This window comes from Populus nigra, chromosome 10 (assembly GCF_951802175.1).
Source record: "Populus nigra chromosome 10, ddPopNigr1.1, whole genome shotgun sequence".
Classification (NCBI taxonomy): domain Eukaryota; kingdom Viridiplantae; phylum Streptophyta; class Magnoliopsida; order Malpighiales; family Salicaceae; genus Populus; species Populus nigra.
The window spans coordinates 9,237,069-9,250,580 of NC_084861.1; the positions used below are offsets into that span (position 1 = coordinate 9,237,069).

At 33.2% G+C, this 13,512-nt stretch overlaps 1 protein-coding gene and 1 long non-coding RNA gene across 4 annotated transcripts; one reads left to right on the top strand and one right to left on the bottom strand.

The window, feature by feature from the left end:
• The first annotated feature begins 1,764 nt into the window (after nucleotides 1-1,764).
• Nucleotides 1,765-2,512, top strand: LOC133704913 (uncharacterized). The gene is made up of 2 exons (XR_009844147.1): nucleotides 1,765-2,207; nucleotides 2,292-2,512. It is a non-coding gene; the product is annotated as an uncharacterized LOC133704913 (long non-coding RNA).
• Nucleotides 2,513-5,762: 3,250 nt separating this feature from the next.
• On the bottom strand, nucleotides 5,763-9,777 carry LOC133705848 (ceramide synthase 1 LOH3-like). 3 transcript variants are annotated; one of them, XM_062131247.1, is made up of 7 exons: nucleotides 9,439-9,776; nucleotides 7,961-8,190; nucleotides 7,678-7,833; nucleotides 7,262-7,447; nucleotides 6,636-6,820; nucleotides 6,258-6,325; nucleotides 5,763-6,092 (listed from the first exon to the last, which is right to left on the bottom strand). In XM_062131247.1, the coding sequence occupies exons 1-6, from the start codon at nucleotides 9,574-9,576 to the stop codon at nucleotides 6,294-6,296; spliced, it is 927 nt and encodes a 308-aa protein (XP_061987231.1). In that variant the 5' UTR covers nucleotides 9,577-9,776; the 3' UTR covers nucleotides 5,763-6,092; nucleotides 6,258-6,293. The 3 variants fall into 3 exon arrangements, 1 of the variants encoding a protein (XP_061987231.1); XR_009844355.1 differs by lacking the exon at nucleotides 6,636-6,820 and having other exon boundaries at nucleotides 9,439-9,777; XR_009844354.1 differs by having other exon boundaries at nucleotides 6,258-6,820; nucleotides 9,439-9,777.
• Between the last annotated feature and the right edge of the window lie 3,735 nt (nucleotides 9,778-13,512).

The window sequence follows — 13,512 nt, forward strand, 5'->3', positions numbered from 1 at the left end:
AAGGTTGTCATAAATTTATTATACAAAATGGTCTAAACATATTCATCATGAAATTGCTAATCGCGTGCGTTGTACGTCTAATTGAGGTTTTTTTATTGGTTCATTACAGGCATCCGGATCCAGTAAACCAACAGCTAAATGAGGATAAGAAAAACAAGTAGGAAGGCATGTGAAGAATCCCATGAAATAGTTATATGTATATTCATGGTGATATCTCCATTATTTCTCTCTCCCATCCATGTGCCTCTTTCAGGCTTTTCGCCTAATAAATAAAATACATATTAATTAGAGGACTTGTTTGCCGTTGCTGGATTTTTCTTTCCATTAATTTGCTCATATTACTGTGAAAGATTTTGAGAAATCAAGAAATAAATCCGTTGAAGGGCATAATATTTGTTCGAATATCACGTCTTAGACAGCAATATGCCTGCAGACAATTAGTAATACTAGAACTCGACTATTCCATCAATGACATTTGTAATTAAACTAAACCGTGTGCATGGAAAGTGAGGTACCTGTTGAACAGCATTTTGTTAGTGTAAACATGCGATTGCATGAGAAGAAAACACACATAGGTACTCCACAAAGACAAGCTGTTTTGTTGGAAAGAAAAAACTTGGTGCTCCACTTCAGATTTATCAGCAAGTATCCTAGAAGGCTTGCAGCTGTAATTGAAAGTATAAGGAAGTACCTTGCAAGTAATTAAACCCTCTGGGAATCCAACAAATGCAGGTTATTCACATTCTCAAAATGATGCAGAAAGATTGCTCCAAATGATGCAGTTCCAAATTTCAAAAATAAAGGATATATAGAGAGAAGTCATAAATATTAAGTTACATATATATCCTGTATAATTAAACTTTTGGCTGTAAAATCACGAACATGTAATGAATTATCTATCAATCTTAAAAGTTCATGTGTAATTCTTTCATATGATGCTAGAATCAAGAAGCTTTTAATATACAGAAAATTTATTAATTAATTTAAAAGTTCATGTTCAAATTTGTACTAAGTTGCATCCACATACAATGTTGAAATTATCTTTCAAGTTAAATTGGATTTATTAATGCCCTAGCTAGATTCAAGACAGTTTTTTCCATATAATGAATCTATTAATTTTAAAATTTATGTTCAATTCTCTTGTAAGTTGTATCTATATACAAATAAATGTATTAATGACCGTAAATAAACGTCACTGGAGGGTATACAATCCTACATGAAACTCAAATAAACCATCATCGTGTTCTTGTCCTCCATTTTCAGTACACAGAGAGACAAGGCAACTGATTAAAAAAAAAAGTTAAACTAATAAAAAGTTTTGACTAACATTGAAATATCATATTAACAAATTCGATGACGACGAGTACATTGATTTTGCCACTATTCTAATAAAGCTATCAAAGAAGACATGGCGAGGAATTCCTGAATTGATATTGATGGCAGCATCGATCCATGACATGCAATCGTGCCGAATTAGAACTTGTTCATGCTTTTCAGTTTTTTCTTCATAAAGAGTACCTTCGAATATATAGAAGATTAAATTTAACACCCATCACAAATATTAAAGATATGCAACTGGGCACCGAGAATGTTATAGTAGAGTTTTAAGGATTTATTTATTTTTGTGTTTTAAAAATATTTTTAAAAAATTAAATATTTTTATTTTTTTAAAATTAATTTTTTGATGTTTTTAAATTATTTTGATGTGTTAATATTAAAAATAATTTTTTAAAAATAAAAAAATAAATACACTTCAAAAAATAACCATTATCATAAATTCAAACACCTCTGAATATGAGAGGCATCTAATGCTCTGCGTATATATCCTTCGAGTTGCTATCCAAATCAATTATTCCAATTCTTTCCAATTTCCACCATCCCCTTGTCATCTTTTATTGTTAACTTTGCCTTTATGATTCTCATTCCTCTTCAACATGCATGAGTACTCCGCCGTATATATAAGAGAAAATGGCAGGTCGTAGAGGCCAGCTTACCGAGACATAAACATTCTATCTCCCCATCAGTCAGTGAAGCATTACAGATTAATGGCATCATTGAAGGCTGAGAAATCTGCTGGCACTGACCAGCCCTCCGGGCAGGCCAAGAAAGAGCCTGCCAAGCTTAGTGACAGCACCTCCAAAACAACGGCATCAAAGCCGGCCTCCAAGAAGGCTGCACAAAAGCCTCAAGAAGCCAAGAAGAAGCTGGTAATAGACGAAGAGTACAGGAATCCTCTCTCTTTGTATTCGTTGTAGTTAATTACTTATTGACACAAGTTGAGTTCTGTGCAGGGAAAACGAAACAAATCAGGAAAGCACTAAGCTAATTGTCAAGTGCATCAGCTGTGGGGTGAATAAGTTGACAGTTAGTCCCATGCTATCTAATTTCAGTACGTTTTAGCTTTTAATTCAATATTGTGTAACAAAAACCCTATCTTACTGATCCAGGGCCATTGATGCATCTGAATGTAAGGCGCTTGCGTTAGATAAATAAAACTTTGTATTTGAAACTAGGCCTACTCATCCATGGACGACCTTGCGTTGCATATCCACTTATGATTGTTTCTACGCAGCATGACCTCGTTAATCGTTTCCATCCTTTCATTCCTCTTCAATTCCTCTGAGGTCACGCCTCTCCTCTTGATTTAAAAAAATGATTGAAATAAAATCATTGATTAAAACCTTCAGAAGGGAAGGCAATATAATTGAGGATGAACGAGCACCCAACAGTTGTAATAACAAAGGACCATGTTCATAGGCATTCCTAAGATTTTTGGTGCAGGGTTATGGACAGACGAAGAGTGAAACAAAACCAAGGAACACTCTTTCTGCAGTCCCTGGCTCTAAACTTGATGCCATTGATTTCACCATCTTCGAGGTCTTCTTTGGGGATATATAGCTGCTTTATAAAAAATGGAAGAGAAAAACATGGTTAAAAAAAAGAGGTACAAGATAATGTGTAGAAAGAACGGTGTGCGTTGAAAGACAGTGGACTGGACGAGAATGCAATTTAGGGATACAGAGCTCCAGAAGCTCTTTAATACCGTACCATCCAATTTTCACACAAATACTTACAACAAGAAGAAGAAGAACCAGAATTCCAAGATTTGCTATAAATTCCCCCCGTCAATAGGTTTTCATGTTTCAGTTTCTTATTGAAATTATAATTATAAATTATAAAAATAAAAATTAATAAAAAACTAAAGGAAGAGAAGATTTTGTTGTAAATCTCCTCACAAAATACTATTAGCTAGAATAGTATTGATTTTTTCTTTTTTTATATACAATTTATATTGTTTTTAATTTTAATTTTATCTCTCAATATTAAATTTATTGAGAGTTAACTTTTTTATATTTTCTTACAATTTATTTTTTTATGAGATTATCTCAAACTTATGACTCGGATCGTGGGTTTGACAGGTTAATTAATCGGTTGGCTCGATTTTCTTCTCTTTTTCTAATTGATTTTTTTTTTAATTTCATCATTCCATATTGAGCTAATTGTTAATTAGACTTCGTGATTTGTTTCGATTTACTTTTTATGAGGATATCCACATCTCATGGCTCATTTACGAGTTGATTCAAGTCAATTTTTTATGTTTTTTTCAATAGAATTTTCAATTTTAATTTCATCATTTAATATTAAATTTATTAAAGATTGAGTTTGATAATTTTTTTCAACTTACTTTTTATAAGGTTATCTTAATGTCATTACTCAAATCGTGATCTTGACGAGTTAACTTGAGTTTTTTTTTTTCATTATCTAAATGACTCTATTTTTTTCTCTTTAATTTCATCATTCAATATTGGTTTGATTAAAAATTAGATTTTATAATTTGTTTCGATTTGTATTCTATAAGGTTATATCCATCTTAAAAAAAAAGAAAAAGAAAAAAAAAGAGTGGAAGAACGTGCATGGACGGAAGGGAAAATAGCAGAACCAAAGATGGTTGAACAGCAAGTTGGAAGGCAACTGGGCAGCTAGTCGAAAGTAAAGAGCAGCCTCCCAAAGCAAAGCGCTTAAGTATTTCATTCCAGTTTGAATACTGTTTCTATGAAAGAATTAAATTAGTCGAAAAGAAGTAGTTCTGGACAGTTTGTCATAGATATAACTTACCTATATCCTTTTGCTTTGCAGACTGTTTGTCATAGATATAACAGTATTGCTGGAATTAATTACAAAGATGACCCAAAATTCATGACATACTTGTAGGGCTATTCAGGTTTATTGACCTCCCCTCCTCTTGCTGTCTTTTCTTTATTTATTTGCTGTCCTTGGATCCACCAATCTGGAAGGACGTTTTCCCATATATTTTTATAGCCGTTACTTGGACAATCCCAGCGGAACTCCCACGCCTCTCCACAGTAGAGCGGGGTTTCGACGCTGATCCAGAATTAGGCTAGATGGGCCTATATTTTACAACTGGTAAGAGCGCGTATACTGCACGAGAGGCCCGTACTTGTATACCCCCCTCAATCAGTTTCTGAAAGGCCCAATTGGAAATAAGGCCCAGCTCGTAATAAAAGGTTGTTGATATTCCAGCCTCTCTTCCACTCCAGGAGCATTTTGGTGTGCATACACTATACAGTATATATGTTATGTTTTTTTTGTACACGCACCATGCAGTCCGCTTGTTTCTCTCAACCGGAAAAACCCTCAGCATAGCCTTTATGTTTGTACCAGTTAAACAAACTAGTAGAAAAATATTTGATCAATTTTTACCCTTTATTATGAAAAATCAATCCATGCCATCCATTTAGACTATTCTAGTTTATTTATCTGTGTTTTTGTTGAGGGTTGAACATAAATTTTTTAAAATATAAAAAAACATAGTTAGATAGTCAAAAACTTTTTGATATTATCATTAAACTCGGTATAATAATATTAAATTTGAAAAATCCCTATCAAATTCTTTCATTGATACTTAATCAACATGCTAACCTCACAGTCCACGTTGTAAACTCTACTAGGATGAAGTAATCTCATTACATCATGGATAATACTAAGATTAATTTACCATCAACCCCATGTCAATGAAATAGTGTATTCTTGTGTGGTGTGATTGGGTAGAGTGAGGTCTTAGGTTTTCACTTCTTTATCAAAATTTTAAAAATTAATTTCGATTTACCCATATGAGATTTGAGATGAGTCGGGTTTCTCTATTAAAGATTTCGATTTTATTCCATGTCTTTTTAAAGTTTCTGTCACAAATTTTAACCCTACCAAATGATTAAGGTCCTTGCATGAGGAAAGAAGGAGTTTTTAATTGAAGTATTTTACAAAGACTGCAGCATCATGATCCAAATGAGTGATCCGGGATCCGAGAACAGTTAAGCAACAAATTGGACCCCATGTAAGAAGAGACTACAGTCTACAGCAACAATTAACATGCCTCGTCAAAAAAATTTTTGTTTTACTATTATAGTCTTGTTCTGGCCCGACAGCGTATACAAAATACGGGTCATTGACAAATGACACCTGCAAATACTCTTACAAGCTTGTTGAATTGCAGGCAATCCAGTTCAATGGCATTGCCTTGCTCAAACTGTTCGTTTGGGACTCCAAATTTATTCTCCCATGTCTTTTCACTGACCACATAAAACAAGAAGGTTACGCTGAAGATTAGATTTTTTGTGTGCAAAAGAGCAGGGTCCGAATGTCGCCCATCAAGGCAACTCGGATTCTGGTTAATGCCGCATAACAACGACTCCATCAGAATCTAAACTTACATAGACAGTTGATCAAAACCAGTCAACGCCGACTTAATTCAAAACAAGTTTACTTTCCTCGGGGCAGAATAGAAAGATCAACAATAAACCTTGAAAAATGGCAGCAGGCTCGAGTCTTGCAGCCATGGCACCACCGGTATGAAATTGCAGCAAGTTCTCTTACAATAAATCATTGGCGAGAAAAATCAAATCAGAGGTGGCAAATGAATAATCGAAACTATTTACCTACCCTATATTTCCCTTCTGCTTTGACATCTAATCTCAAATCTATACAGACCCTTGATTGGGAGAAACTTTTTATTTATCACGTTCCATCTCTGGAAAAGAACACCTCCAGCATATGAAACCACGGTTGTGCTTCATCTGCGGAAAAACAAAAGCCAGAAATTGATATTTCCTCACTTTTGGTTAGAAAAAAACTAGACAAGGCACAATTGAATTTCATGTGCCTTTGGATTTGGAACCCATGGCAATGAATTATACCAATACATTACACTTTCCCAAGAGAAGGCAAGAGAGAGAGCTTACCGGACTATTTCTAAGTATCACTGGTTTACTGTTTGATCAATCTTCATGTTCATCTTCGCCCTCAGAATCTGCATGATGGTGGGAGAAGCAATTCAAGACAAACCACCAAAATAAAGAGGCCAAGTAGAAAAGTAAAATAAAAAATTTCCTTAAAATAGGCCATCCTAAAATGATTTGCAAAGTCCTACACATCATTGATTAGTGATATGGGCCAAGTCTAATCTGAATTTTCTTGACCAAATTCTCATGCTGGATAATATATTCCTCGCCAAAAAATTACATTAAATGTGTTTCCTCATTCCCATTTTTATGGTGCAACTATAGACATACACACATTATAATACAAAACCATGCAATCGACATGTTTTTCTTCCATACCAGATCGAACATCATCACTAAGATGACCCCTTGCTTGGATTTGCTTAGCAAGCATCTGATATATCAAGACCCACCAATATACATGAAGAAAAAGTAAGCAGTAAAGGAGAGTATTGAACACATAATAATAGATTGGACCATCCACCGGGTGTTTTTCCTTGTCCAAGATCAGGAGAACTTCATAGCTGTATCAAAGTAAGAAAATACATGAATTCTTCTGTTAAGTATTAAAAAGTTTACATATACCAATAAATTAACAAACAACAAACAAAGAAAGTTGATAAAGAAGAAGATGGTGGAAAATAATTCTTCAAAACACTAGCCATACACGTAGATATACTTTTAACATGAATTTATATTTTGGTCTTTATTCTCTGGAGATGAACGCAAAATCATTGTTCTTTCATGATAAGCAAAGTTGTCCATAAAGTAGACTAATCTATGGAATGACTCGTGGTTTAAAGGCCTGAATCATGAAGCCAATGACCAGTAATATGAAATACTTCCAGTAGCAGCACATTCATTGCACAATTGTTCAGCATTATGACCCCACAAAAAGATAAGCGTGAAAGTAGGACTAAGAAAATTCAGCAGTTGATATGACTAAGGAATCAATCTATACCAACCTTGTACTCCAAAGGACCCAGAATGGATAGTAAATGAGCCGCAGCAAGATCCAAGACAAAACAAAAAGAATAAAAGCAAAGCTAGCAACCCCTTCTGCGCCGCTGTATTTGGACATCTTTCCCACCTCCAAAAATACATCACTAGCATCATGAATAGCTAAAACAACTGAACCAACACGGCCAAACCTGCAAGAAACAGAAAAATTGGAACAGAAATGAGAAAACTTTATGAACCTTTGACGGTGTCATTGCGGCCACTGGGTTCCATGCAGCTTCTGCATAAGTATCATACTTGTATATGGGCAACACAGTTATGACTTCCACAAATTTTCTAGAAAAATGACTCGCAGAACTTCCTCGGTGAATTGTAATTAACAAAATCTTACCGAACTACAATTAAACCTGCACCACAATACCTTAATATGTAGGACAGCACAATAAGAATGACAGTGGCGACATGATGACTCATAGACACACCAAAATCCGAGCGCCTTGTCTCCCAAAAAATCAGAGCAAATATGGAGTAAGTATAAAATCCAGCAGCATACATATATACTGCTTTCAATTTTAACCTGAAATTCATATAAAAATCATCATTTTAGTTCATTAAGGTGCCATCTTTATCCCACTCAAAGTACAAATCTATAAACAAAAGCTTGGGCCAACAAATAACTGAATAAGATAGTTCACAAATCTTACTTCATTTTTTGGTCTGGCCAGGCCTGGCTTCCTGGCCCTACCCAAAAATATTTTGTATTACCTAACCAAGGCTCATCATAAGTAACACACAAAACAAGAATTTCAGATGAAAGAAAATATATGCATTTCCAAGCTGACTCCTTGAATTTTCTTATCTTCTTCCTTTTCTCATCTGATTGAACATCCAGCGTCTGATGCTCCTTTCCAAAAATCAAGTCTTGTGCTACTTTCTGCAACATGCACATTCACTTCAGCCTGAGCTAACAAAATACTTAGGTGAACAAGGAGAAACAAAGAGCTGGGAACACAGCACAATATTGGTAATGCAAGTAAGAGAAAAGGGCAATTTCCAAATGAAAAAGTAGCTCAGGTTTGCATTTCTAAGTTGTATTAGTAAATGAGGTAGAACCTGGCAACACTGCCAGATATTGCTATTTTCATGAGTAATTTGTCATACAATGACACTATGGTAGTAAAGGAAGAGGTGGACATTAGGGAGAAATGTTTACAACTCAGAAGAACCCCCAACACCTGAAAAGATTTCTAAAGTTCTCTGGAATCCAGGTGTTTGGAAGCATGATTTATAAGAAATGAACAAGCGATAGGACTGGGAGTTAGCTCCATCAACAATAACTTATGCCAGGATAATTATGCAACTGGATCATCTTGGCATCCAGTGGCAAGTTCTTTCCAGCAGCAGCTATATAAACCACTCTATAAAAGACTTTTCCGATCCTATCATGCTACTCAAGAAACAGTGACAAGAGTCATGAATTTCCCGAGAACACTGAATGTCATGCAAGGTATAAGAGTTTGGAATGGACAGAAGTAGCCACTTGCACTAAACCAAGCTTCAAAGTTCTATAAACTCCACGATGCAAGCTAAGCTTTGTTCAAGCTTGGCCCGAAGCGGACAGCCATTAAAGAAAACAAGATGAATTTTCGAGTTTCAATGAAAAATGCAAATTGTCAAATAAAACTTCAAAGGCTTTACATAAAGGCTTGTCAATGTATAGAGAGACCCATGTCTCATATAGCGTTTTTTACTGGTTCAAAACCCAGGATTACAAATTGAAACAAAAAAAAGAAAAGATAAATTCGAGGAGTGGGAAACATGGAGTTCTATAAAACTTTCGATCAGCTAACTGTTTCTCAGAAGTCGTGCAATTATATAAATCGCCAAAATTTAAAACGTTGTAGTTATTGTTATCATTTTCACTCAAATTCTCTCTTTGATCAATAAATGATTGCAAAATTCAATTATTCACAAAAAACAAAACACCTCACTAAACTATATACAACCCACTAAAGAAGAACTTAAATCCAATATGATTCAATCAAGTAACTAAAAAGAGAGGGGGGGGGGGGGCGCAAGCTAACAATCAAATATTAAGAAACCGAACCAGTGAAGACCAAGACTTGAACTAAACCAACTAAAAGGAAACAAAAACAATGGAAGAATGTTTCGAACAAAGTACCTGGAAGACAAATCTGTCAAGAAAGAATCGAACAAAGGGGAAAAAGAGAGCAAAAAGAGGAAGGGCAATGCAATCTTCATAACCTGGATAAGATTCATGTTCCCATTCTATTGATTTCACGTATTCCATGAAACCCATCTCAGATTTTATATTTTTTTCCTTTTCTTCCTTTCGATGGATCCAAGATAGGATTTTTCTTAGCTTTTAGTAAATCACCTGCACAAAAACGCCAGTAAGGCGAAGCACTTTTTTTTTTCTATCCTTGTTTATTTCTCGGTGTCCTACTCCTACTCGGTTTCTTTCTAGAATAGAGGCAACATCATATGAGTCCCCCAAAACAATCAATTTAGGTTATATAATTATATCCTACAAGTTGGCGATTTGGGGTTTCATTTTGGTCCTTTTATTTTACTGTACTCTCTAAAATGGACATGGTTTTGATTTATTTGAACGAAATTACCCTCGAGAGTGTTGGATTTGTTGGCTTTAATTCGAGGAAAGTGACCGTTTGGTTGGATAGAAGTTCGACATGGTTTAGTCGGGAAACAGCAGGGTGCATGTGATCCCGAAGGTAATAGTCGGGAAGCAGCAGGGTGCATGTGATCCCGAAGGTAACTATCCATATTTACTTTAGATTAGATATGATTTTTCGACGGCCTTCCTATGGGCTATAAGTGATAGATACAAAGAAAAAAAAAGAGGTAAAAATGAAGAAGAAGTCCATTTCAGTCCTCCATGAAAATATCACATTATTTTAATAAAACATATTATAATATTCCTTTTATACTTGTACTTCTCTTTGTCTCTCATTAAAGTAAATCTATCCTATAATTACTTCAGAATAATGTAAGATTTATTGACAATGATTGGCCTAAAACTTTTCATTAGAGGGTTTATGGTTAAATGAAGCAGGTTAAAAAAGTGCTGGGTGAAACGTCAGTTCATTCAAGGTGGCAAGAGACATTAATAAAACCTGGCCAATTATATCCAACATTCCAATCTTTAAATTAAATTTCGTGTGTCTGTGAGTAAATGCAGCATCTTTTTAAGCCGAGGACCACAGGATGGATATACCAGAAGGCATCTTAGGCACAAGTTTTGAATCCGGTAGTTGCTGCTACTTTTGTCTAGCCTATGCAACATGCACATAGATTGTTCATATGCCCATCTCTTGAAATCGATCCACGACGATATATATAGTCTCCCTCACTTGATTGGTGGCCTTTTTTCAACGGAGAAAAATCCGTGATAAATTCATGAAAAGTAAAATAAATAAAATTATAAAACTCGATTCCTAGTAAATCAAATATTATAAGATAAATTTTTTTAAAAAAAATAACATAAAAAACCTAACTTGTGTTCGAATTAGCATATTAAATTTGTGACCTGATCATGAGATCGGAATAAATCCGTAAAAAACAAACTAAATAAAATTATAAAGTTTAATTCTCGAACCAACACAAAATAAAATTAAAAAATAAATTAATTAATTAAGCGATGCAACATTTCATCGACAACCTCATACCCCTATAAGTAAGTATGAAAAATAATTCACCAGAACCAATCGGAAACCAAAGATATGTTAAGAGGACTAGATAAGAAGAAGAATAAATTGAGGAACTAAAGTACAAAAAATCGAAGGAACCAAAAAAGAAGAGAGAAACTCTGAGCCCGGTTTTTGTCAGTGACCTGACCTTGACGTTGACTCTCTCCTTCTCGAATTGCTTTGGTGGGTATTAATATTATTAACTTGTTAGTTGATAATTAGAGAATGATGGGGAAAGTTTATTTTAATTTGAATATATTAACTCAGATATTGATGTTTTGGCTTAAGATCTTAACAAGGATTTATTATTAGTATATAGAAGAAACCCACTCGAGCATGCTGTTATCATTAAAATTTAAACAATTAAATACGAACTTTTGTCTATTTATCTATTTATTTTGTTGAAATTAATTATTGAAGAGTGCGATAGCTTAAAAAACTCAAAGAGAAAAAAAACCTAATACGCTATTATATTAAATGAAGAGAAAACACGGGAGGGTTAAAAATTAACTTCAATGAAAATGAAGGTGAAGACGAAGGTCAGAAAGACCCCTTTTTTTATATTAAAAATTTAAATCTATACATTTTAATTTCATCAATTAGCAATAAATTAAAACTACTCAGGGATTTATTATGCAAGTTCACAGTGAAACGCTGAGCAGTTTTCTCTTTTTTTTTTAATTTTTTTCTTTTTCTATGCCTTTAAGAGTTTTTTTTTTGCTTTTTTCTTTGTGTGTTTTTCTTTTAATGAATTTTTTTTGTTTAATTTAGTTTGTTAATGTTAATTTTTTTATTTAGTTATCAGATTTTCATAACACGGATCCCTGATTTGACGGGTTAACCTAGTTTAACGAGTTAACCCAAAATTTTTTTTTAATTAATAACATATACTAAAACTGTTCAGTGTTTCACTGTCTAGTCCACAGTGAAACGCTAAACTGTTTTTTTTCATTTTTAATTTTTTTTTCTGTTTTATTTATTTTTTTTTGTTTTTATACTTTTATGGGTTTTTTTTTTTGCTTTTTTTCTTTGTGTATTTTTCTTTTAATGAATTGTTTTTGTTTAATTTAGTTTGTTAATGTTAATTTTTTTTTAGTTATCAAACTTTCATGACACGGATCCCAGGTTTGACGGGTTAACCTGGTTTGACGAGTTAACCTGAAATTTTTTTTTTTGCTTTTTTTTTTTAAGTTTGACGAGTTAACCTGGAATTTGTTTTTTGTTTTTTTTTCTTTTTAAGTAATTTTTTTCGTTTAGTTTAGTTTTCTAATGTTAAATTTCTTTCTATTTAATTATCAGACTTTCATGACACGTATCTCGGGCTTGATGGGTTAACCCGTCAATTTTTTTTCTATTTAGTTATCAAACTTTCATGACGCGAATCCCAGGTTTGACGGGTTAACATGATTTGAAGGGTTAACCCAGTTAATTCAGATTTTTTTCTTTTTCTTCATTAGTTTTTTTCTTTCTATAGGTTTTTTTTTCTCTTTGCTCTTTCCTTTTTAATTAATCTTTTTTTAATTTATTTCATTAATAATAAATCATTTTTCTATTTAGTTATCACACTTTCATGACACGAATTCCAGGTTTGACGGGTTAACCTGATTTGGCGGGTTAACCAGGTTGATTCAGATTTTTTTTCTTTTTCCTCATTAATTTTGTTCTTCTGATTTCATCTTTTAATATTGTATGTAGTCCACAATAAAAAAGCTAAAACCTTTAGTTTTTTTTTTTTGCTTTTTTTTTATACCTTTCACTGCGGACTGCACAGTGCAGTCCGAGGTAAAAAGGTTGATGCCTTTTTTTTTTCTTTTTAATTAATTTTTTATATAGTTTGTTGATATTAATTTTTTTTCTATTTAGTTATCAGACTTTCATAACACGGATCTCAGGTTTGACGGGTTAATCTAGTTAATTTAGATTTTTTTTCTTTTTTTTCATTAGTTTTTTTCTTCTTATAATTTTTTTCTTTTATTGTTTCTTTTTATTTAATTTAGTTCATCAATATTAAATTTTTTTTATTTAGTTATCGACTGATGCTTTTTTTTTCCTTTTTTTTTCTTTTTTTTGCTGTTTTTATGCCTTTAATTGTGGATTGCACACTGCAATCCATGTTAAAAAGGCTGATGCCTTTTTGTTTGTTTTTTTCTTTTTTAATTAATTTTTTTCGTTTAATTTACTTTGTTAATGTTCAATTTTTTTTTATTTAGTTATCAAATTTTCATGACACAGATCCCGGGTTTGACAGGTTAGCCCAGTTTAATTTTATGGTAACCCTTCAATTTTTTTTTCTATTTAGTTATCAAACTTTCACGACATGAATCCAAGGTTTGATGGGTTAACCTGGTTTGAAGGGTTAACCCAGTAAAATCAATTATTTTTTCTTTTTCTTTATTAATTTTTTTCTTCCTTTTGGTTTTTTTTCTTTTTACTTAATTTATTTAATTATCATATTTTTATGACACGACCTTGCAGCCAGACCCTCATCCAAGACTATTGGGTTGGTCTGGTATTGCAGTCAGACCCAT

Excerpts from the sequence above, each read along its gene's own strand:
- LOC133705848 (XM_062131247.1), bottom strand. The coding sequence starts at position 9,576 with ATGGGTTTCATGGAATACGTGAAATCAATAGAATGGGAACATGAATCT. Across the intron at positions 8,191-9,438 it reads TTGACAGATTTGTCTTCCAG|AAAGTAGCACAAGACTTGAT; the intron begins GTACTTTGTTCG and ends TGCATGTTGCAG. Across the intron at positions 6,326-6,635 it reads TAGTGATGATGTTCGATCTG|ATTCTGAGGGCGAAGATGAA; the intron begins GTATGGAAGAAA and ends ACCATCATGCAG.